Source organism: Scyliorhinus torazame, chromosome 2 (assembly GCF_047496885.1).
Source record: "Scyliorhinus torazame isolate Kashiwa2021f chromosome 2, sScyTor2.1, whole genome shotgun sequence".
Classification (NCBI taxonomy): domain Eukaryota; kingdom Metazoa; phylum Chordata; class Chondrichthyes; order Carcharhiniformes; family Scyliorhinidae; genus Scyliorhinus; species Scyliorhinus torazame.
Window position 1 is genome coordinate 355,620,102 of NC_092708.1, and position 24,665 is coordinate 355,644,766.

General features: G+C 41.6%; 1 protein-coding gene across 2 annotated transcripts in view; it reads left to right on the top strand.

Moving 5' to 3' along the window:
- mnat1 (MNAT1 component of CDK activating kinase) overlaps window positions 1-24,665 on the top strand; it is a 238,372-nt gene that overhangs the window by 115,177 nt on the left and 98,530 nt on the right. For both annotated transcript variants that reach the window (XM_072491853.1, XM_072491861.1), the window contains exon 7: window positions 10,672-10,793. In XM_072491853.1, coding sequence (XP_072347954.1) covers window positions 10,672-10,793 — 122 coding nt within the window. The remainder of the gene's footprint in view (window positions 1-10,671; window positions 10,794-24,665) is intronic.

Consider the following 24,665-nt stretch of genomic DNA (forward strand, 5'->3'; position numbering starts at 1 on the left):
AAAATGTTTTCGGTTTTGGACATCAGCAACGGCTTTTGGTCCATTCCATTGGATAAAGCATGCCAATATAAATTTGCTTTTACCTTCCAGGGACAGCAATACACGTGGACGTGCCTACCACAAGGCTTCCACAACTCCCCCTCCATTTTCCACCGACAGCTGGCGAATGGATTAGCAAAATTTTCCCGACCCGATTGCCTTGTCAAGTATGTAGACAACTTGCTTCTACAGACGGACACTAAGGGAGAGCACATTTCGCTTCTCATCGAATTATTAGGACTCCTTCGCGAAATTGGATGTAAAGTAAATCCCCAAAAGGCCCAGATTCTCCAGGAAAAAGTAATTTACTGAGGCACAGTGATCACCCATGGCAAACGCGAGATCGACCAGAAATGCATCGACTTATGTAATGAGCCAGACTTGATTAAAGATCTTAAAGTAAGGGAGCACTTAGGAGGCAGTTATCATAATATGGTAGAATTCAATCTCCAATTTGAAAGAAAGAAGGTAGAATCAGATGTAAAGGTGTTACAGTTAAATAAAGGTAACTACAGGGGCATGAGGGAGGAACTGACGAAAATCAACTGGGAGCAGAGCCTAGTGGGAAAGACAGTAGAACAGCAATGGCAGGAGTTTCTGGGAGTAATTGAGGACACAGTACAGAGGTTCATCCCAAAGAAAAGAAAGGTTATCAGAGGGGGGATTAGGCAGCCATGGCTGACAAAGGAAGTTAGGGAATGTATCAAAGCAAAAGAGAAAGCCTATAATGTGGCAAAGAGTAGTGGGAAGTCAGAAGATTGGGAAGGCTACAAAAACAAACAGAGAATAACAAAGAGAGAAATAAGGAAATAGAGGATCAAATATGAAGGTAGGCTAGCCAGTAACATTAGGAATGATAGTAAAAGTTTCTTTAAATACATTAAAAACAAACAGGAGGCAAAAGTAGACATTGGGCCGCTCCAAAATGACGCTGGTAATCTAGTGATGGGAGACAAGGAAATAGCTGAGGAACTAAATAAGTACTTTGCGTCAGTCTTCACAGTAGAAGACATGAGTAATATCCCAACAATTCAGGAGTCAGGGGGCAGAGTTGAATATGGTAGCCATCACAAAGGAGAAAGTGCTAGAGAAACTAAGAAGTCTAAAAATTGATAAATCTCAGGGCTCAGATGGGCTACATCCTAGAGTTCTAAAGGAGATAGCTGAAGAAATAGTGGAGGCGTTAGTTATGATCTTTCAAAAGTCACTGGAGTCAGGGAAAGTCCCAGAGGATTGGAAAATCGCTGTTGTAACCCCCCTGTTCAAGAAGGGAACAAGGAAAAAGATAGAAAATTATAGGCCAATTAGCCTAACCTCGGTTGTTGGCAAGATTCTAGAATCCATTGTTAAGGATGAGATTTCTAAATTCTTGGAAGTGCAGGGTCGGATTAGGACAAGTCAGCATGGATTTAGTAAGCCTGGTCGTGCCTGACAAACCTGTTAGAGTTCTTTGAAGAGATAACAAATAGGTTAGACCAAGGAGAGCCAATGGATGTTATCTATTTTGACTTCCAAAAGGCCTTTGATAAGGTGCCTCACGGGAGACTGCTGAGTAAAATAAGGGCCCATGGTATTCGAGGCAAGGTACTAACATGGATTGACGATTGGCTGTCAGGCAGAAGGCAGAGAGTTGGGATAAAAGGTTCTTTTTCGTAATGGCAACCGGTGATGAGTGGTGTCCCGCAGGGTTCAGTGTTGGGGCCACAGCTGTTCTCTTTATATATTAACGATCTAGATGACGGGACTGGGGGCATTCTGGCTAAGTTTGCCGATGATACAAAGATAGGTGGAGGGGCAGGTAGTATGGAGGAGGTGGGGAGGCTGCAGAAAGATTTAGACAGTTTAGGAGAGTGGTCCAAGAAATGGCTGATGAAATTCAATGTGGGCAAGTGCGAGGTCTTGCACTTTGGAAAAAAGAATAGAGGCATGGACTATTTTCTAAACGGTGACAAAATTCATAATGCTGAAGTGCAAAGGGACTTGGGAGTCCTAGTCCAGGATTCTCTAAAGGTAAACGTGCAGGTTGAGTCCGTAATTAAGAAAGCAAATGCAATGTTGTCATTTATCTCAAGAGGCTTGGAATATAAAAGCAGGGATGTACTTCTGAAGCTTTATAAAGCATTAGTTAGGCCCCATTTAGAATACTGTGAGCAATTTTGGGCCCCACACCTCAGGAAGGACATACTGGCATTGGAGCGGGTCCAGCGGAGATTCACACGGATGATCCCAGGAATGGTCGGCCTAACATACGATGAACGTCTGAGGATCCTGGGATTATATTCATTGGAGTTCAGGAGGTTGAGGGGAGATCTAATAGAAACTTACAAGATAATGAATGGCTTAGATAGGGTGGACGTAGGGAAGTTGTTTCCATTAGCAGGGGAGACTAGGACCGGGGGCACAACCTTAGAATAATAGGGAGTCACTTTAGAACAGAGATGAGGAGAAATGTCTTCAGCCAGAGAGTGGTGGGTCTGTGGAATTCATTGCCACAGAGGGCGGTGGAGGCCGGGACGTTGAGTGTCTTTAAGACAGAAGTTGATAAATTCTTGATTTCTCGAGGAATTAAGGGCTATGGAGAGAGAGCGGGTAAATTGAGTTGAAATCAGCCATGATTGAATGGTGGAGTGGACTCGATGGGCCGAATGGCCTTCCGCTCCTATGTCTTATGGTCTTATGGTCCATTGTCAAATTACCCCTGCCCCATAATGTCACAGCCCTCCGGTCATTTCTAGGACTGGTTGGCTACTGCAGGAACCACATAGACGGTTTTGCCACAAAGGCAGCCCCTCTCTCCAAATTCCAAAAAAAGCAAGCACCGTGGGAATGGCTTCCACAGCACACGGATGCCGTGGATGCATTAAAACGAACCCTCAGCATAGCTCCCGCATTACAGGTCCCAGATCCACTCTCCCCAAACGCAGTTGAGGTTGCAACCACCGACCAAATCCTTTCGGCCGTACTCCTCCAAGAAAGACATGATCGTTTAGGTCCCCAGGCATACACCTCACAAGTTCTCGACCCAGTTGAGCAAGGATTTTCTGCCTGCGAAAGGCACCTGCTTGCAGTTTTTTGGGCTGTTCAATACTTTGCCTACATAACCGGACTCAACCCTGTCACCATTTTAACAGAGCACACCCCAACCCAACTTCCACTAGACGGTAGACTAAAGGACGGCACAGTCAGCCAAATTTGCGCCACCCGATGGACCCTTCTCTTACAAGGACAAAAACACAGACGTTCCTCGCAGATAATTTACATTACGCAGGCACCCCACATGAGTGTGAAATCATCACCACCAGGCACAATACAGGACCCTTTGTACCCAAGTCAGCTCCCCTGAAACCAGGTACTACACCCCAGAAACCCCAGCCCACAGACATAGACGCACCCCAAAAGATTTATGTGGATGGCTCCTCCACAATTTTGAATGGTAAACAAATTACTGGTTGTGGCATAAATGTAGAGGACGCGCAGGGACATGCGTTAGAGGAGATATCATTGAAATTGCCTGGACATCTAGGTTCGCAGGCAGCTGAATTAGTAGCCGTAGCATATATTGTAGAGCATCCCGACTCGTTCCCGACCCCAGCCAACATATACTCCGACAGCCTATATGTCTGCAATAGTTTAACCGAATTCCTACCCCTGTGGGAATCTAGAGGTTTTGTTTCCGCGGATGGAAAGCCCCTACCCTCGGCCCCTTTACTCCAGCATATTCTCATGACAGCTAAAGACCGTAAATACGGTAACAAAGTTCGTAGCCACCATCGTCCCCCCCCCCCCCCCCCCCGTAACGTTAAGGCAGACGCCCTAGCAAAGGCAGGTTCCAGACACAGTCACTTTTGGAATCCCCCGAGAGTGCCCCAGTACACACGGTCCAGGTCTCACAGACCAATATTCAAGATTTGGCTCAGGCCCAAAAGGAAGACGAAAAGCTCAGGGAAGTTTTAAAAGGTAACTACCCAGCCCCCTACGATGAGTACAGAAACACTTCAACGATACATGACGGCATAATTTTAAAGGATGGTATTTATGTGGTCCCCACCCAAGACAGAAACCAAATTATCTGCCAATTCCACGACAACCAATGTTTCCCATCCCTGCCATACGCCACACCCAGAGACAGCCACTGATACACCAACCTGGTGTGACAAATTTATCACATGGTATTCCCTGTCCTACATCGTGGAAGCACTGTTAGTCATATCGATACTCTACAGTGTCATCCAGACACTGAGACTTAGGAAATGGCAAAGGAAAGCCTCCCGCACTCCGGTATATACCCTCAGACCCCCTATTTTTGGACTTCAGCAAACCCCCACTCGCTTTAAGTGAATAAAGTGCATCGACTAATTTTTTGTTTTGTTCTAATAAAGATGTGAAATTCTGTACTTGACCGACACGATGCAGAGACATGTAATGCTGCTATTGTATATTTTATACTGTTGTAAATTCTTCTAATTAACTAAGGATAGTTTAGAGAAGAATAATTAGAGGTTCCCGTGTTTTAATCGTAATGCATGCCTGAATGTCATAGCGCCCCTTCGGATTTTATAATAATGTGATGTATATAAAGCAATTGAGGTAAAAGTTCCAATCCATAGGACAGAGTAGCGTAGAACCTGTCCTTGATTGCGGGTACTTGACTCAGTAATATGATCCTTCATGCTTCGCGTTGAGGATCACAAGGAGGGAGGGTAGCCATCTGGGATGGCCACTTTCAGAACACAAAATGGACACTCGCAGAGCCTATAGGGAAATGTGGACAATGCAAAGCAACAAGCAGGCACAGCCTGAATGGAAGGCAGTTTGCAGACGGAATCAAAACTCTGGGTCGATTAACATATTGATGGCCCATCTTCGAGGAACAAAGGACTAATACTCAGGTAGCCGATACTGTCGCAGACATCCCAGCGCCAGTACCCCAACCAAAAGACACAAACAAAGCAAGGCCACCTAGGACACGCCCAGCCATCAGGGCATCCACCCCTTTATTGGTTTAGATCGATGACAATGATCAAGAAGTTGCCCAATTAATTGGGACCAAGTTTAAGGCCCACCTAAAAGCGCGCGAAGCCCCTCCAAGTATAAAAGGAACCCCCACCAGAGATTCAGCTTCTTGGACTCGGCTCTCAAGCGGAGAGACCCATCCACCAGCATCACCAGAAGCAAGTAAGTTCAAGGTCAACGCACGCTACCAGACGGACGACCTTAGCTGTAATCCTGTTACCTCTTCAAACCCAACAGCCTCAGATCCGAACAAAGGCCATTGTTCCTCTGACTAAGTGGGCACCCGAAGTTAAGTATAGGTGTTAGCGAGAGAGATAGTTTAGCTTGTAGTATTATTATACATGAGTAAATCATACTGTGTGTAAATAAATACCATTGACTTTGAACTAACTAATTGGTGTATTGGCTCTTTGCTCGGTATTCGGGTTGAACCTTGTGGTGGTATCAAGAGATACCTGGCGACTCTGAAAGTATACTCATAATTAGGATTAAGAAAGGTGACCTTATTAACAGCCATATTTATAGCAGGTAAACAGAGCAACAGTACAGAGGTAAATATGCTGAAGGGGGAATAACATTCAGATGCCAATGATCATTACAGAATAGATGAAGACAACCTGAGCCAGAAAGATGTTTGTGGACTGGCATAAAGGAATGAAAGTGGGCCTAGTTTAGACTGATGGGAAGGGGCGCTGATCATCAGAAAGAAAAAATAAGTCGAATAAGGTGCAGATTAAAAAAAGTTTAATCAGGCATAAGAAGATTGAGGCTGAAGATCAGGCTCTGAGATAGATGGACATGGATTTGGAAGGTGTCAACGCATTCAAGACCGCAGAAGTACATGTAAGCTAGTCGCTGGGACAGATAAATGACACAGGATCTTCCACATAGGTGAATATGTAATAGTACATGTTTAGGAAAGGAACATATAGTCTTAACATTCAAAGGCATGAAGGATTGGAAATATGTATGTCTAATTGCAGATGAAAAAGGCTTTAAAAAGGGCAGATAGGTTTCTTAGTTTTTCTGTATCAAGTTATGATACAGAAGCAAAATGATAATGCTGAATCTGCATGAGACATTAGCTAAGCCACACCGGACTGCTGTGTGCAATTTTGGATAGAAACCACATCAGAACCATAGAAAAGATTTGAAGAATATTGTGATGGGATGTTGTAAATTGATACAGTCTGAGGAAACTAGAAGGACTAGTTGCAGATACTGTTTTACAAAAGCATGTACAATGGAATAACAGTTACTGCCAGTGTACAGTTACAGTATTTTATTAATCTGAATTCATAAATAATTCTATATAAATTGAAAACGTTAAATTAAACTAAACACTTCTTTGTTAGCAGCATTTGTTTTGATGTTTTAAGTTAAATGTGCCCTTTTCGTATTCTTGAAAACATTCTGTTGAACACTTTTGTTGTTGCAGCTGCTACACATGCTTCTTCTGTAAGCAGAAAACTGTATTTTTGCCCTTATCTACCTGAGTAAATTAAATATGTGTAAATCGCTTAACACTGCTGAAACATGTATAATGCATAACATGTATAAATACCATTTTCATCAAAATTTAAAAGGCAATTAGAGTTTTCTGCCCATTACAAAATATCTTAGCAATTCTGAGTTTTGGTATACATATGTATTTTTGACAAAAACAGAAAATACTGAACAATCTCAGCAGGTCTGACAGCATCTGGGAGAGAGAAGGGAGCTAATGTTTCGAGTCTGGATGGCAACAGAAAGAGTAGGCCCACTCAAGGACAATGGAGGGAAGTTATGTGTGGAATCACAGGAAGTGGGTGAAATCCTTAATGAGTACTTTGTATCAGTATTCACCAGGGAGAAGGACATGATAGATGTTGAGGTATGGGATAGGTGTGTGAACGCTATATTGAGGAGAGGAGGTGTTGAGCAGGCAGACAAGTCCCCGGGGCCGGATGGGATCTAACCCAGGTTACTGCGGGAGGCAAGGGGCAAAATCACTGGGGCCTGAACAGATATCTTCACATCCTCTTGGACTCTAAATTTAAAAAAAAAAAGAAAATGTTAGAGATTTAGTTTATTACCATGCAATCATAGAATGAAAGAATAGTTTTAGTGCAGAAGGAGGTCATTCGGCTCCTCCTCGCTTTGCCAGCTCTCTTACTAGCTCCACTCCCCTGCATTTTATGTCGTAGCCCTGCAAATATCCATTAATATATTCACCAAAAACTGAATTTGCCCTGCAGCATGTTTTTTAAAAATGTGTAAAAATTGTAAAATATTTCATCACTGCTTAATTAGAGCTTTCTCTAGCGGAAGTATCATTGATGATGAAACACCTATTATATTTGGGCTAACATCAGAGTTTTATCTCCTCCCATTTTAGTTTTCAATACTTCCTGAAAGTTGTTAACTGATTTGTGAAAAATAATAAGCAATGGGATGAAAGTCAGGCATTTACTGCTGGTTTCTGTGACCTTTGGAGGAACCAGAAATCCAAACGCACCTGCTAATCTAGAGAGAAACCTGAGCCATTAGTCATTAGAATTATCTGCAAATCTACAGAAAAAACATTATTCTTTAACAAACCTTAGGATGTGCCTGAGGAATTAGCCTCTAACTGACCTCAAAGGTAGACACTTTATACCATGTGGCTGTAAAGCGGGATGCGGTAGATTGTACACGTTTCCACTATAGACATGGACTTAGAAGACATCCTGCATCTAGAGACAAGCAGACAAAGCACATGCTGACATCTGTTTTCTAAAGTTTGCTTTTCCTGAAACAGGCCGCTAGCCTGAAGCCAGAGGTTATAGCTTGAGGGCTGCCACTCTCATCAAGCATGGCTGACCAGGTGTCGCTTTCCTTACTGTCTGCCATCGGTATGTTGTAAGGATCTGCAGGTTAACAATCACCTTGTTTGGCTGCGTCATGATTGCATCTTTTGGGGCCATCAGGCATTAGAGAGGAACTCAAACCCGTATCTTCTGGCTCAGAGGTAATGATGCGACTCATTGCACCACAAGATCTCCTAATTTCCACTTTGTCAACAGAATAATACATAGCATCTCAGCATGTCAATTATTTAAAAACAGTACATCCTTCAAGTTTGTGACTGACACCTCACAAGGTCAAATATTGTACTATCCGATACTATGTTATGCAACTTCTATCAGCAGACACTCATTGCTAAGCCAATAACATCTGCACTGGCTCTGCCACATTCACCAGATGGTGATGGTCGTCTACCCAAAGATCTTCTGTACGGTGAATTGGTCAGGACTTCCTGGGTATCCATATTGTGTAAGAGTGCTTCCTGTTTATTTCCTTTGTTCCCATTTGTTTTATTTTATGATTTTTGGTCCGTGGACCCTAATCTGGATGTGCCTTTAAGTAGAAGGTTCAAGCTGAAACAGCTTGCTTGTCAGGTCAGTGTGTTCCAGGTTTTGTATTTTGGAAAGGAGACTTTTAGTCGCTGAGTGAATTTGAGGAACCGGTTTTGGAGGAAGTCGGTTCAATTGGCTAACTGAAGTGTTTAGACCGTGGAAGGAGAAGGAACATGTTCTCTCTATTTCCTGCTTGGTGAAGCGAAAGAACTGCTGTATGGTTCTTAAACCTGAGAGTGTCTGGCATATCTTTGCTGTAAACTTGAAATGATCCTGAATCTATAGAGAAAGTAGGCAACCTTACCAGATAAAACCATCTCAAGCCTAGAAGGAAGATGTACCAAAACGAAAACCTGATCTTCAGAAAGACATTAACTGGAAGTCATCCCAGTGCATCAAAGATCCTTTATCTTTACCTTTCAGCTATCCTTTCTCCTATGTGCTGCGTGTGTGTGTAGGTAGGTAGAGAGTGGGAGTAGTTAGACAGGAGGGGTTAGGAAAGAGGTATTAAATAGTTAGTTACATTTTCTGTCAGTTCAATTATAATGTACATAATAAAAGGTTACTTGTGTTAAAATTGCAAACCTAGTGACTGCAGTTTATTGGACTCAGCCAAGGACCTCTGGTATTTTAAATAAAATCTAATTTCACCTGTGTTGCGACTCTGGGTCAAGTGGGGCTGAAATTGATGGCACACTAGTCCAGGGTGTTGTGACAACATCCTCCACTACAAGGACACCTGCAAGCGAGATGTAGATGTTCACAGCGGTCAGCAGGTCGTGCATTTTCTCAGCCCATTACTTCCTTTACAAGAAATGCGACTGGGGCTACCATGCCAGAATGGTGCTCCTGAGCTATAATAGGCAAGGCTTAACAGAGTTGACCACCATGGTGTAAACTGTTGTTTTATGAGAACAAAGGCTGTCTCTCGTATGTTGAAAGTATTACAGGACAGTTTTATTATTGGATTAAACTAGCTGACTTCAAATAAATATGTAAATATTTGTGTGCCTTTCTAAATTGATTTTTTTCAGAAATTTAGTTATTGAAAAGCTCAAAGTCATATTTCTTTTATGATTTTGTTTGCATTGACTTTTATAGGAATTTGGAGATATTTTGAATTCTATATGCTTAAACATACTTTGAATACGTTATTTGGTATAACAGTGATGCCACTAAGAAAATTAAGACAAATGTTTTTATTTGAGTGGAACATAAAAGGGTCTGGTAGATTTAACAAAAGCTTTTGAATTTCTGAAAGGTCGAATAGTTACATTGAGTGTGCAACACAGAACAGGGCATTTGACCCGACTACTCGATTACTCAATTTATGCTGTGGGAACAATCCCACACCTTGCTTTATCGAACCCAATCAGCATGTATTTCTATCTATTTTCCCTCGCGTTTATCTAGCTTCCCCTTGAATTAATTTATGCTATAATAAATGCGAAATACTACGGATGCTGAAAATCTGACACCACCCCCCCCCATAGAAAATGCTGGATAAACTCAGCAGGTCTGACAGCATCTATGGAGAGAGAAAGAGTTAATCTTTCGAGTACGTATGATTCGAGTACACCCCCCCCCCCCCCCCCCCCCCGCCATCTGTGACACCGAGATCACCCCCCTCCAAACCCCTCGGGTCATCCCCTACCCTCCTGCCCCTGGGCTCCCTGGTACTTTCCTGAAGTGTAGTCGTGGGACTTCAGCTAAAGCATGGCACTACAGTGCCAACAACTCTCCAAGGTGTGACTTCTGGCCAAAGGCAGATGGAGGTCCTGCCTGCTGCCAATCAACACTCAATTGAGCGTAAAATGGCAGTGTGCCTGTCCGAGTTGCCAGGGATGCGTTTCCCGCTGGCTCTCAGGATGAAAATTCAGTCCGTAATGTTAAAGAGTTGAATTAGAAAACTCTTTGAAAGTGAGGTATTTTTTAAAACTGACAGAAATAGGAAAATCAAAATAGAATAGTTAGTTCCAGTTGAAGAGTAAGAATCAGCACAGGTGCACTCGGTAGAATGCCCTCCCCTGCTGTAACTTGTTATTCTGTGTATTTTAAGATGTGTTAAAATTCATTTTATGAACTTTGGTTTGCTAGACTTTCATGAAGTAATCTGTAGCTGTAATATTAATTTGTGATATTGGAGCTACATTGATATTTGTGCTACATGATATTGCATACACTTCGTTTTTTTTCTCTTTCAGAAATAGTTCTTTTAATATTCAATATGTTTTGTGAACAGGGTCAGCAGATATCTTTACAACCAATGCCAAAGATAGAAGAAGCACTGTATGCTTACCAGCCATTGCATATAGAGACTTACGGACCTAACGTTCCAGAATCTGAGCTCCTTGGAAAACGAGGGTAAGTAATGAATTTATATCCTCGCAGTTTTGCCCAGTTCTTCCTACAAGCAAAAAGCACCCACAAATAATTCTATTAAATGTACTGTATCTATTTAATCCACAGAGATTTATTTTTTTAAGGTTTTCCATAGAAACCTCATAACATGCTTTCTTACAAAGTTCTATTTCTAAGTTCTGGCCTTTGATCTCCATTATCCTATGACAAAATGCAGGCATCGTAAGAGTGTTCAGATAATATTAAGTTATAATTTGCCAAGAAAGTGATTAAACATAGCCAACTTAAAGCAAAACTATGGAAACTCTCAACAAATATTGTAAGATGATAATATTCATGACTCCAATATCTTTTGTAACATTGTTGCTCCTTTTACATTTAGAACTAGTTATCCTTTTTCAGTTTGAGTAATCTGAGTTTTCAGGTCAAGGGGACCACTTGAAAATATCGACAGAACAGAATTGGCTGAGCAATAGAAAACAGTGAGTAATTGCCATTTTTCGGGCTGGGGGAAGGTTTGTAATGGAGTTCCCCAAGGATCCTTGCTTTTCCTGATGATCTAGATCTTGGTGTGCAGGAAACAATTTCAAAGTTTGCGGATGATACAAAACTTGGAAGCATTGTAAACCGTGAGGGGGACAGTGTAGAACTTCAAAAATACATACACAGGTTAGTGGAATGGGCAGGTGGTAGATGAAGTTCAATGCGGAGAATGTGAGGTGATTCATTTTGGTAGGAAGAACATGGAGAGACAATATAAAATAAGGGGTACAACTCCAAAGGGTGTGCAGGAGCAGAGGGAGCTGGATGTATAATTGCACAAATCATTAAAAGTGGCAGAATAGGTTGAGAGAGCAAGCATACAGTATTGTACGCTTTATTAATAGTGACATAAAGTACAAGAGCGAGGAGGTTTTGCTGAACATGTATAAGGCACTAGTTAGACCTCAGTTTGAGTATTGTTCTGCATGCCACATTTTAGGAAGGATGTGAACACATTGGAGAGAGTGCAGAAGGGGTTTACAAAAATGTTTCCAGGGATGATAAACTTCAGTTATGAAGGTAGATGGGAGTATTTGGAGAGGAGAAGGCTAAGAGAAGATTTGATGGAGGTGTTCAAAGTCTTGAGGGGGCTGGACAATGTAGGTAGGGAGAAACTGTTCCCGCTTGTAAGGATCAAGAACGAGAAGGCAGAAATTTAAACTCATTTGCAAAAGAAGCAAATGGGGTATGAGAAATGCTTTTTCACACAGCGAGTGGTTCGGGTCTGGAATGCACTGCCTGGATGTGTGGTGGATTTAGGTTCAATTGAGGCATTCAAGAGGGTATTAGATGATTGTTTCTATTCAAATAATGTGTAGGGTTGTAGTGTTATTGGAAAAAGGTAGAAGAATGGCACTAAGTCAAAATGCTCATTTGGAGAGCTGGTGCAGACATGCTGATCCAAATGGCCGTCTTCTGTGCCATAACAGTTCTGTGATTGTGTCATTCTGTGCACTACAGAGTAAATTAGTTTGAAAATGGTTGTAACCAGCAAATTTTAAATTGTCAACTCCTTCAATATGTTGTTTCTTTGATCCTGTACTCAACTGTTGCATATATTCCTCGGGAGTTTGAATGCATTCCACCTTCCCCTTGTATAAAATTGAATTGTTAGTTAAAAAAATTATGGACCAGACCTTCCAAGGAGAGGTCATCATTATTGGGAAGAGGGTGATCAGTTCTGGAGTTACCCCGAAGTTAGACTAGGTTTCAATCTATCTAAAATTTTGTAGGTAATTAACAAGGTAAGCAGTACGGAACTGTCCAAAGCCGTTGTCTCTGAGCTATTTGTCCATGGTCCCAGGGAGCAGAGGCCCATCTAAAGTTCAAACGTCCCGGGCAATTCCCATGTAGGTCAACGCATCAGGTCTTCCACCGCGTCCCGGCATGCTTCTTCGGTTGTATGTTAGGTTTCCAACAATCTGGAAGCTGGAAAATTTGGCCAATTGTATTCTGGCTAATTTTAAACTCCTCTTCAGAAATATACTCCACTAGCATGCAGCAGGGTAGCACAGTGGTTAGCATTGTTGCTTCACAGCTCCAGGGTCCCAGGTTTGATTCCCGGCTTGGGTCACTGCCTGTGCGGAGTCTGCACGTTCTCTCCGTGTCTGCGTGGGTTTCCTCCGGGTGCTCCGATTTCCTCCACGATCCAAAGATGTGCAGGTTAGGTGGATTGGCCATGCTAAATGGTCCTTAATGTCCAAAAAGGTTAGGTGGGGTTACTGGGTTACAGGAATAGGGTGCAGGTGTAGGCTTAAGTAGGGTCTTCTTTCCAAGGGCCGGTGCAGACTCGATGGGCTGAATGGCCTCCTTCTGCACTGTAAATTCTATGATTCTATGTTTTTTATTTTAAGAGAAATTTTGGCAAAAATAACTTGTGTTGATCCATAATCGGCTAGGTAAATCAATCAAACCAACCACGTCGCTAAAATCTACCAGAACAATTTATCTTTCCAGGAATAACAACAATTTGCAATTATATAGTGCATTTAACATAAAGGCGGTCATGAATTAATATTCACATTGCGCCACTCATCAGCACCTGGTAGAACCTGAGGAAGCCGAATGATCCTACAAACAAATCGAATTCAGCAAGCTCAGGCCTCAAGGATCCCACTATCACATCTAAAATGGTCAGCTATAAAAATCACTATTTGACCTGCACTCCACATCCTGCAACTCAATGTTGAGGGGCTAACTGTCCCAAAACGACAACTAATCAGCACTCTGGCCAAGAATTGTGTAACTAATCTGATCTGTATCCAAGAAACGAGCATCCCATCTGACGAAGCTGGTGTGATGAATGTAGGAAACTTTTATAGTGATTGTATTATATATAGTTGCAGTAATATTATTAAAGAACCTAGGTTCAGGTACCCAGACTCTGTCTGCTAATGCTGCAATTAAGAGGTCGTAAAAGGCGAGGTCATGATTAGTTTTAACCATTTACTTGTTTATAAACCGATGCCTGATGGAACTTTGTTATGATTGCTTGAGATTTGAGAAATTGTTAAAGTGTTTTCTTTTATTTTAAGAATTTTTAAACTGTTAATTGAAAACTATTTTCTGTGATATGTGGTTCCTCATAACAGCCTCCCCGAACAGGCGCCAGAATGTGGCAACTAGGGGCTTTTCACAGTAACTTCATTTGAAGCCTACTTGTGACAATAAGCGATTTTCATTTTCATTTCATTTCATGTGTTAATAATAAAGCCAGCTGGGACAAACATGTTTTCCTTGCCCTATCAGATCCAGCTGTCTATATCGGAGGCTTCAACAGTCGTCACATAGACTGGGGTTATAATGAGGTTGGCACTGATAGTGCAAAACTTGCAAATTGGGTGCATAAACCTCAGTCTAATCCATGACTCCAAACAACCGGAAATATTCCAATCTGCAAGATGGAGGCTTGACTCCTCATCTGACCTTTGCTGGGTCAGCACAACACATGGCAACCTACTCCCAACATCATGCCAAGTCTTGAATAGCTTCCCACATAGCCAACACAGACTAACTTTGACCCATAACGGCCTTCAACCAGCTATCATTAGCTCAAAAAAGAAGCAGTGAAACCTCCGCGAATCCAACTAGGAGAAATACCGCAAGGCACTGGAACAAAGTGTGGTACTGATTCCATCCTGCTATATCCCCATAGAGGAGGCAAACAGCCGTTTCTGCAAAGTCATCTACAAAGTGACCACCAAATCCATCCCATGGGGAAATAATTGAGTGTACACCCTCTGCCTTGAAGAAGAATGTTCTTCTCCTTCAACATTATGAGGTGACCCAGATGTTGCTGATCACTTGATGGAGTACTTGGACTCTGCCCACCGAGTTAGATGGGAAGAAACCACCAGAAACGTGAACTTCACCCATTTCAGCCAGAAATGCTGGATGCTCCTTCGTCACCGTGGAGTTGCCCAGCAACCACCAACAGCAAGCCGACCATCTGTAAATGCCAACAAAGTAGCAACCCTTCTCCTGGAGAAAGAAGTGAAAGATCAAATGAAGACTGAGTGGAGAGCCTTTCGAAAGCATTACAATTTTAGATCATGCCCTGAACCTTTCCCTGCAGTGGATTTAGACAAGATGCTTCAAAAAAATCAAGTCTGGCACTGCTGCCAACTTTGACAACATTCTTCTTCAGTTCCTCAAACACTTTGACCCATGTGCCCACTGCTAATGTACATTTTTGAATATCTATATCAATGATCTGTCTCCAACCCTGTCTTGACAGTTTATCTATGCTGATATCTGTTGTGCCTCTCTGGTCAGACATTATCTAAACTAGAGACAACACTAAAGCTGGTCAACTACTGTAAGACATGGCACCTTCAGCCCAGCAACAACAAAACAGTCTCAAGTATATCACACCTCCACAATGCCAGTGTCAAGAGGGAACTCAGAATCTTGAATGGCAAGAGACTGAATCTCAAACAATATGCTGCTTATCTTGGTATTATGCTTGACCGAACACTGACATAAAAAAACATCTGAGCAAGACAGCAGCAAAGATCAAAATCCAAATTTACCTCCTCGGCAAATTAGCTGGCTCTTCAAACCTTAAGGACCTCCGCTCTTGCCATTGTCTGCTTGACTGCAGAGTACTGTGCACTAATATGGTACAACCAATCCCACACCAGCCTTCTGGATACCCAGCTCAACACAACAATGCACATCACCTTGGGTACCCTCAGATCAACTCCACTCCCCTGGCTCCCAGTCCTGACAAACATCCTCCCCTCCCCCCCCCTCCCCCCCTCACATAAGGAGGGAATTTGCAACAAGAAAGCTGCTAGATAAGTTTTACATCAACCCAAAACTGCTGCAACACAAGGACCCTGCCTCCCATCAAGCCAGCCTATATTGCTAAGATCGAAAGAGAAAATGCTGGAAAATCTCAGCAGGTCTGGCAGCATCTGTAAGGAGAGAAAAGAGCTAACCAGCTAACAAAAGCTTTGACAAAGAGTCATCGGACTCAAAACGTTAGCTCTTTGCTTTCCCTACAGATGCTGCCACACCAACTGAGATTTTCCAGCATTTTCTCTTGTTTCAGATTCCAGTATCCACAGTAATTTGCTTTTATATATTGCTAAGATCACCTTGCTAAGGAATAACAGCTGAGGCCCTATGGCAGCAGGAATGTAACCAACATTTTAAAAAAAACAATTTCCTAATCACATCGTACAGTCGTCGTAGTCGTCTTCCGCCCACCCCCCCAGCTTCAACCTGCCAGGCTAACATTGGGCACCCTTCAACCGTTTTTGCACTGACCAAGGCCTTTGTGCAGTAAATTGGCCCAAGTTGGACCTTGTAGGGAATCTGGACTGCAGCAGTGTGCCTCCAATCTATGACTCACATCATTGAAGACTGTCCCCTTGATAAAATTCAGCGGAGGGCTAAGGGAGCTCCAGTTAGCCACTGCAGAAGCTATTGCCTGGCTTGGTGGTTACTGCATACCCTAAAATAAAAACATAGTAAAATTACTTAAGGCACTGAACAGGAGTGATATAGCATAGAAAAAAAACAAGCCACATAAGGAGATATCAGGACAGATGACCAATAGCTTGATTAGAGATAAGTTTTATAATAATCTTTTAATGTCACAAAAGTAGGCTTACATTAACACTGCAAAGAAGTTACTGTGGGAATCCCCTAGTCGCCACACTCCAGTGCCTGTTTGGGTACACTTGAGGGAGAATTCAGAATGTCTAATTCACCTAACAAGCATGTCTTTCGGGACTTGTGTGAGGAAACCGGAGCACCCGGAGGAAACTCACGCAGAGAGTGGAACGTACAGACAATGACCCAAGCCAGGCATCAAATCCAGGTCCCTGGCACTGAGAAGCAACAGTGTTAACTACTGTGCTACCATGCCGCCCTTCAAGGTTTTAAAGAGCATTTTAATAAGAAAGAGAGGTTTAGGTGGAGAATTTCAGAGTATTGGGCCAAGTCAGCTGAAAGCATAACTGCCAATGGCAAGAGGCCAGAATTGATGCAGTGTAAATATCTTACATGGAAGTACTTTTTCTTGAAACGTCTTAATAATAGAAGTCCTCCTTTCCCCCCCTTCTCACAAAGTGCAATTTACAATCCTGTAAAACCACGTTTAAAACAATTAAAACCACATTTTCAAAACGGCTTACTAATTTTTAGAGTATTCACTAAACCAAATGCTTATATTGAGTTTTTGAAGCAAAGACATGATTTAATTTGGTGCCATATTGACATTTATTTCAGCAAATTTTGTACACAGAACTCTGGATCAAGGTTTTGACTCGAGTAAAATAGCAGCATACAAATTAATTTCTGAGACACTTGAATCTGTTTTTTGCTCAAGAGCAAATCTTTTCCTCACTTCTCTACATCTAAAATACATGCTCTTTTTGCATCCCAATTTCTTCTTTCCAGATGCCTCCACATGTTTTCCTTTGTGCTGGCAATGAAGTCTAGATAATGAATAGATATCAGCAAAGTTACTCGATGGTTAGATGTCACGAAAAAACAACTCTCAAACAGAAAGTCATAATTTTATCAAATTTCTCGTTTCCGAGGATGGAACCTTGTTTCCGTGCCATATTCTGTCTAGCAGCAAAGAGACTATTGAAATAAAATAAATGCATCAGTTACAGGACTTAAATGAATTGTAAAGCAGTAGAGGAAAAAATGGATAGTGTTTAAAAGTAACAGTTAATGAAGCGAGTCACTGCTCAGAAGAACTGCACGGTCAGCTTTATTAAACTACTGAAATCAATTTAGTGTGATGAATGTAGAAATTGTTATATTTTATATCTGTTGCAGTAATGTTTTTAAAATCCTCTCGGTTAAGCTATATATTTGTTGCAGTAATATTATTAAAGGTTAAGATACCCAGAATGTGTCTGCTATAGCTGTAATTAAGGAGTTGTAAAAGAGTGAGGTAATTATTGATTTTACCACTTGGTTTCAGATAAAGGACTAATGGAATCATGTTTTGATTGCTGGAGATTCCTTGGAGTGGAGACTATTTATGAGGGAGTGGTGTTTAGTCCTAGCTAAGCAGTTCATGGAACTTAGTGGGATACAGACGATGTAATTAATGGGAGGAGCCAGGTCTGTCTGGAGTTTTGCAATCTGTTATAGGAGTTTAAGTTGAACAGCGGTTTTGCCAAATGCTGTGATGTTGAGTAGAAGTGTACTGGGGCTGCTCCTGAAAGGAACTCTGTCCAAAGTCACAAGCAAGTACACCTGTTTTGTTCACTTTATTTATAAGTGCATTTGAACTGTATTAGGGATACTTATTTAGAGTCCGTAGCAGGTATATATAGTAAGTTTATGTTTTTCCTTGTGTTTAAGAATTGTTTAACTGATGATTGTAAAACTATTTATTTGATGTTAATGTGGTTGATTCTGTGTTTAAATTAAAGTTTGTTTTACCATAAAAGATTAAATGAAATGAAATGAAAATCGCTTATTGTCACAAGTAGGCTTCAATGAAGTTACTGTGAAAAGCCCCTAGTCGCCACATTCCGGCGCCTGTTCAGGGAGGCTGTTACGGGAATTGAAACGTGCTGCTGGCCTGCCTTGGACTGATTTCAAAGCCAGCGATTTAGCCCTGTGCTAAACAGCCCCTAAATGAAAATCGCTTATTGTCACAAGTAGGCTTCAATGAAGTTACTGTGAAAAGCCCCTAGTCGCCACATTCCGGCGCCTGTTCGGGGAGGCTGGTACGGGAATTAACCGTGCTGCTGGCCTGCCTTGGTCTGCTTTAAAAGCCAGCGATTTAGCCCAGTGAGCTAAACCAGCCAAAAGATACCTATTAGTCAGTCATCACTCCTGGGGTGAAGTATCCTTTCCACACCGTTTTACAAATTAAAAAAATAGTATCCCTCTCAGTTCCATGTTTGGGGTTCTCGCTCGGTATCCTAACAAATGTTGAGGTCTGGTATCCTAACATTAGGGTGGATGTTAAAAACAAACTAAAACAAAACAAAGTGTGAAAGGCACTTTTCTTTATCAAAGATCTGAGAGATACTGACTTCATTCCATTAATATCTTTTCATATGTTAAACATTCTCATTTACTCAAGCTCAGGAGTATAGCCAAGTATACTCATTGTATACACACCTTTGCTTCCGAGCATGACAAATCAGTCAGCTTGGGACAGAGCAGAGCAGTTTATATGTTGGTACAAGGGATCAGGAAATTATTATAGCTCTACTCATTGACAATCTTCTCACTGCTGATCCCAGATGCAGCTTATAACTTACACTAATTAAGCCAGCCCTGTGTTGCAGATTACAAATGGGAATTTCTGACCTTTCATCGATCACAAATTCCTATCTGCAGCACCAAGTCTTATCCAAGAAGAAAGCAGCAGTATTTGATATGCCTACAGTAGGGACCAACTCTGAAAATCAAATCTAGAAATGGCAATATCATGGTGTGCCTGCTTCATCAAGTCCTACCTTCTATGATGAATGTAGGCATTTCAGATATATATTGTATTATATGTATTTGGTGCAGCAAGGGTTAATGGTCTGGATTAGTGTGTACATGACTGTTGCAGTAATTCTTTTAGTTAAAGTCCTGGTTTAAAAGAGAAGATACTTGGGCTACAGAGGTGCAATTATAGCATCTTAAAAGTTGGGCTAATGGAACTTTGTTTACATAAAGAAGGACCCCTGGCGAGTAGATAATTAGACATTGTCTTTAGCTTTAGTAAGATGATGTAATTAATAGGAGGAGTCGGGTATTGAGTTTTGGAGTTCCGATTTTATCTGTCTGTTAATAGATAAGCAGTTTCTCATAATGTAGTTCAGCTAAAAGATTTTGCCTGTGAACAGAACAGCAGTTTCTGAAAAGGCTGGCAGGCTAAACAGTGGTTTGACACAGGCAAGAATCTGCAAGCTTGTTCCTGAAGAATCTCTATTTCTCAAAGCATTGTATCCAAGACATCTCTTTACAGCAAGTATTCCTGGGTTGGCTAACCTGAGTTGGGTTTTGCTTGAGTGGAGATAAAAGATAACAGTTAGAATTTAGTGTTTAATTGTCATTGTTAAGCATTGTTGAACTGGTAATTGTAAGCTTTGTTTCTTTATGTTAAAGTTAGTAATACTGTGTTAGGGCACCACGGTGGTGCAGTGGTTAGCACTGCTGCCTCACGGCGCCGAGGTCCCAGGTTCGATCCCGGTTCTGGGTCACTGTCTGTGTGGAGTTTGCACATTCTCCCCGTGTTTGCGTGGGTTTCGTCCCCACAACCCAAAGATTTGCAGGATAGGTGGTTTGGCCACGCTAAATTGCCCCTTAATTAGAAAAAATGAATTGGGTACACTAAATTAGAAAAAAGAAAAAAAAGTAATACTGTCAGTAATAAAGTTTAAAAAAAAAAAAAAAAAAAATATATATATTTTATTAAAGTTTTCAAACACAATTTTTCCACCTTACAAATCAACAAAAAAAAAGATAACACAATAACTAATAGATAACATAATTTAAATAAAATAGTGATCTAACAAAGTAACAAAAAATAGTGCTCCCCCCCCCCCCCCCCTCCACCCCAACCAGAACAAAACAGGTTGAATAAAGTTTTTTTTAATGTACCATATCCCTATTTGTGCGTGGAATCACTCCTGGAGCGGAGTATCCTTTTCTCAAAGTTTTACAAATGTTCTGTCTGGTATCCTAGCAACAGTTGGGATCTGGTCCGGGAACGTAATACTTTTCCGATGCTTTTCTATCTATCTTCCCTGCATTGACCTCTTAAATTTCAATTCATCCAGAACCCACTGTTCGTGTCCTCACCTGTCCCACACTCCTGATCCCCCAATCATCTTTAAGCTCCAGTTTGTCCCTGTAACCGAATGTGTTGATTTGAAAACTCACCTCATTTCCAAATCACCCCATTCACTCTAATCAGAAGAGTGGCCTTACAATTTCCATTCCTGCTTCTAATTCATCGCACATCAGGTTTCTCTTCACTCTCCTTTATTTGAAAATTGTTGGCTGTTTTTTTCAGCTGCTGCTTTCCTATCCTCTGGAATTGTCCATCTGGTTCCTTCCATCCAGCCACTTCCCTATTTTAAAAAAAAACACCGTTCAACTCTTCTCTCGAGCAATGCTTTCTGATCTATACAAGCCTCTTCCCTGATATTCTCTTTGTTCTTTCTTGTACCCATTGTATTCCTTTCCTCATTGTAAAGAACTCTAAAATGTCTCATGCACATGAGCACTATATCAATGCAAGTTTGTGTAGATACATGATATTCCTGGAGCTCTACCACATTGCTCACAAGTGGGAGGAAATGAAAGCAGCATACCTCTAGCTGCTAATGCACTGTTTTGTCATTGGATAGACGCCCCCAAACAGAATGAGGGATGTTTTGTGTTTCTTTCTGTTTTAATCCCATCAGTTATCACAAAGCTAAAATAAGAACGGAGCCAGTATGATGTGTAATACCTCATTTGATAATGGCATTGAGGGTTTTGTTAGTGTAAACAATTTTAATTCACCCCATATCCTTCTCTGCTCTAATCTCTCTCCCCTAACTGGCTCCCCTTATTCAAAGCGTAATTCTGGTAAATTTCTCCATCCTCATAAAGATCTTGTTTTCTTTTCCAATGTGGCATTTTGTATCCATGCTGGCACTGCTTAAATTGATGAGCTTCAATTTTGCTCAAAAAAATATTACGTGCCATGATAAGTTTCACACCGTGCTAGGTGGGGTTTGATTTTGAACAATTGTATGTTCCTATCTACCTTTTCCATCCTCCCATAAGTTTAAACACTTATAGAACATAGAACCATAATCTGTTCAAATGAAAAGGACCCTGATTAATGAGACACTTTCTTTGTATTTGTGTCTCCTCAAAGCAAGCTGCATCTTGATGATTCCGCATTGTATTCTTTCAGAATGTGTAATTCAGTACTGCATAGAGTTCTCATTTTTGTAGAGGTTCCTCATAATCTCTTGGCTTTCATGTTCTATACCACTTGTAATAAAATATAAAAATGCTACTTACTTGCTGTTTTCAATGTGCTTTTGAACCTGTCCCAACTGCTCTGCTCTTCCACAACCTGGTTCCATTCAGAGTACAGTTACTGCTATTTCTTTCTACCAAATTGTACCATTCATACTCTCTGATATTGAATCTATTCAGTTTATTCCCCCTTATTATCAGTATCCCTTTGAGGTTTTCTTCGGTCTTCTAAAGAATCAACAGTGACTTCCTATTTTAGCATCATCTGCTAATTTTGATAGCTCTCCCTCCAGACCAAATTATTGGTACTGTTCAGTGAACAGAACGTCATTCACTGTCTATGTGGAAATGTGACTACGTATTTTCGACTACCCTTAATTCCATTGTTTGTCCCATACGAGCAATTTGATTTTCTCTCCCTAATTTCACACATCCTAATCTTCTTTAGGAATTTCCTTGTCAGGAGACCCACCCCATTTTTTAACAATCCTCTATTTACTGATAGACTACTAAAATACATTACTTTTCCTTTGTTAAAACTGGCAGTATGTTGCCAACTCTCAGCTTCTCTGGCATACATTCGTAAAATATATTTTCTGTGGCCTCGGCAATCCTCTTCCTTACCTTCCTCCGGATCCTTGCATTCATTCCATTGGGCCTGACAGTTAATTTCCCTTTGTTTTATCTTATTTATAATTTCCCTCTTTCTCTACTCTAATCTGCTTTTTATGTATGACCGATGACAAGTACTTATTAAGTACCATAGTCAATTTTTTGATCATCTGCAATTGATAATTATCCCATCAAGGGTCCCACCCCTCTTTTAACAATTCTCTTTTTGCTGATAGTCTTCTAAAATACTACACTGATCTTTTTGATTTTTGACGTTTTTCCTCATACTCCATGAGTTTTACTTATCCTGCTTTGCAACTGTTATATTCTGACATTCTCCTTTAGATTTTTCATTGAATTTGCTCCGAACCTCTTCATTTATCCGTGGTATACTGAAACAACAAATATGTTATTTTGCCTTCATGGCTGAGTGTGCTTGGAGAAAGGGGAGAAACCGGCAGATCTAGAAGTTTGTTGGACTGGGCATTGTGAAAAGTATAAAACCAGTAGATTCAAATCTTGTTTCTGTAACAAACTCATTGAAATTTTGACACTGATGCCTTGCTGTACATATCGTATTCCCTGTTTGTGGGTTTTGTTTTAAAAATAAATAATACTTTTTTTTTTGAAAATCTTTTTATTGGCTTTTCTCATATTTATAAACAGTTGTTGCTTATATACATTACATTTTTCTTGCCCACGCTAATTTGCTTTATTTTACAGGGAGGTTTGTTTTGTCCTTCATTTGACTAACTGTACATACATTTTGCTGCCCTCTGGATCGGTCTATGATATCCCCCTTCCTCTCTTCTTACCCCCCGCCCCCCCCCCCCCCCCCCCCCATTGGTTTCAGCACCCTTCCTCTTCTCCTGTGGTTTCCCCATTTTCCAGGCATCCTGTAAAGGAACGACCCTCCGGGCCCTGACTACAACAGCACTCCCATCCTCCTCAACAAGATACACAACAAGCCCAGTGGTAGTGGCCATGCTGAAAACGTGGACCCAGTTGAGACAGCACTTCGGGATAACCAAAATGTCATCCATGGCCCCCATCTGCGGCAATCACGAATTCCCCCCAGCCATGCTAGATACCACCTTCAATAGATGGAGGCGGGACTGGGGCACATTGACGGTCGGGGACTTCTACGTAGGGCGCAGACTGGCAACACTGGACGAACTGACGAGTAAGTGGAAACTAGCAAAAGGACAGGAATTGAGACACCTCCAAATAAAACACTTCCTCCGCAAAGAGACACTAGGATTCCCTGCGGCCCCAGAAAACACACTACTAGAGGACCTGATAGGCACAAGCAGCGAGAAGGGGGGGGCTATGTGAGAAAATATATGGACAGCTACTGGACAGAGTTCGAACACCACTGGACTAGACCAGACAAAAATGGGAGGACGAACTGGGGACAGAGGTGGGATGGGGACTCTGGAGCGAAGCACTGAGCAGGGCGAACTCCACCTCCTCCTGCGCAAGGCTAAGCCTAATGCAGCTCAAAGTGGTGCACAGAGCGCACCTGACTAGAACCCAAATGAGTGCGCGGGGGGGGGTGGGGGGGGCGGGGGGGGGGGGGGGGGAGGAGGAGGAAGGTGGGGAAACCACAAGAGAAGAGGAAGGATGCTGAAGCCAATGGAGGAGGGCGGGGGTGCGGAGAAATCATAGATCGATCCAGAGGGCAACAAAATGTACATAGAGTTAGTTAAATGAAGGGCAAAACAAACTTCTGTAAAATAAAGTAAATTAGCATGGGCAAGAAAAATGTAATGTATGTACACAGTAACTGCTTATATATGAGAAAAGCCAATAAAAAGAGTTTTTAAAAAAATACAATGGAGAACTCTGCAAAGCATGCGCAAACATTCTGCTGATGACACTGCACATCACGTGGCGCTTTACCAACGGGGATGTATTCTCTGATACATAATACCCCACCCCCGTTACTTTTAGTGCATCGACAACGATAAACATTTATACAACAGATCCACTTTTGCATTATTTCTATACAAAATATACAATTCCATAAGACAATCTCTGTGGTAGACATCTCTTCCTTTTTGGTTAAATGGAGTGTTCCCAAACTTGGCTCCTTGAGACCTTGGAAGTGTCCTCATTCCCTTCAGTAGTAGTATTTCCTCGGTAGTTACTCCAGTATCTGTCACTATAGGTATTGGAAAGTCCTCCGAAATAGAATCTGAACTTGCCACTGTGTCTGGACTCTGTTCCGAAGTATTGCTCTCTAGATTTTCCAAGGGAAGA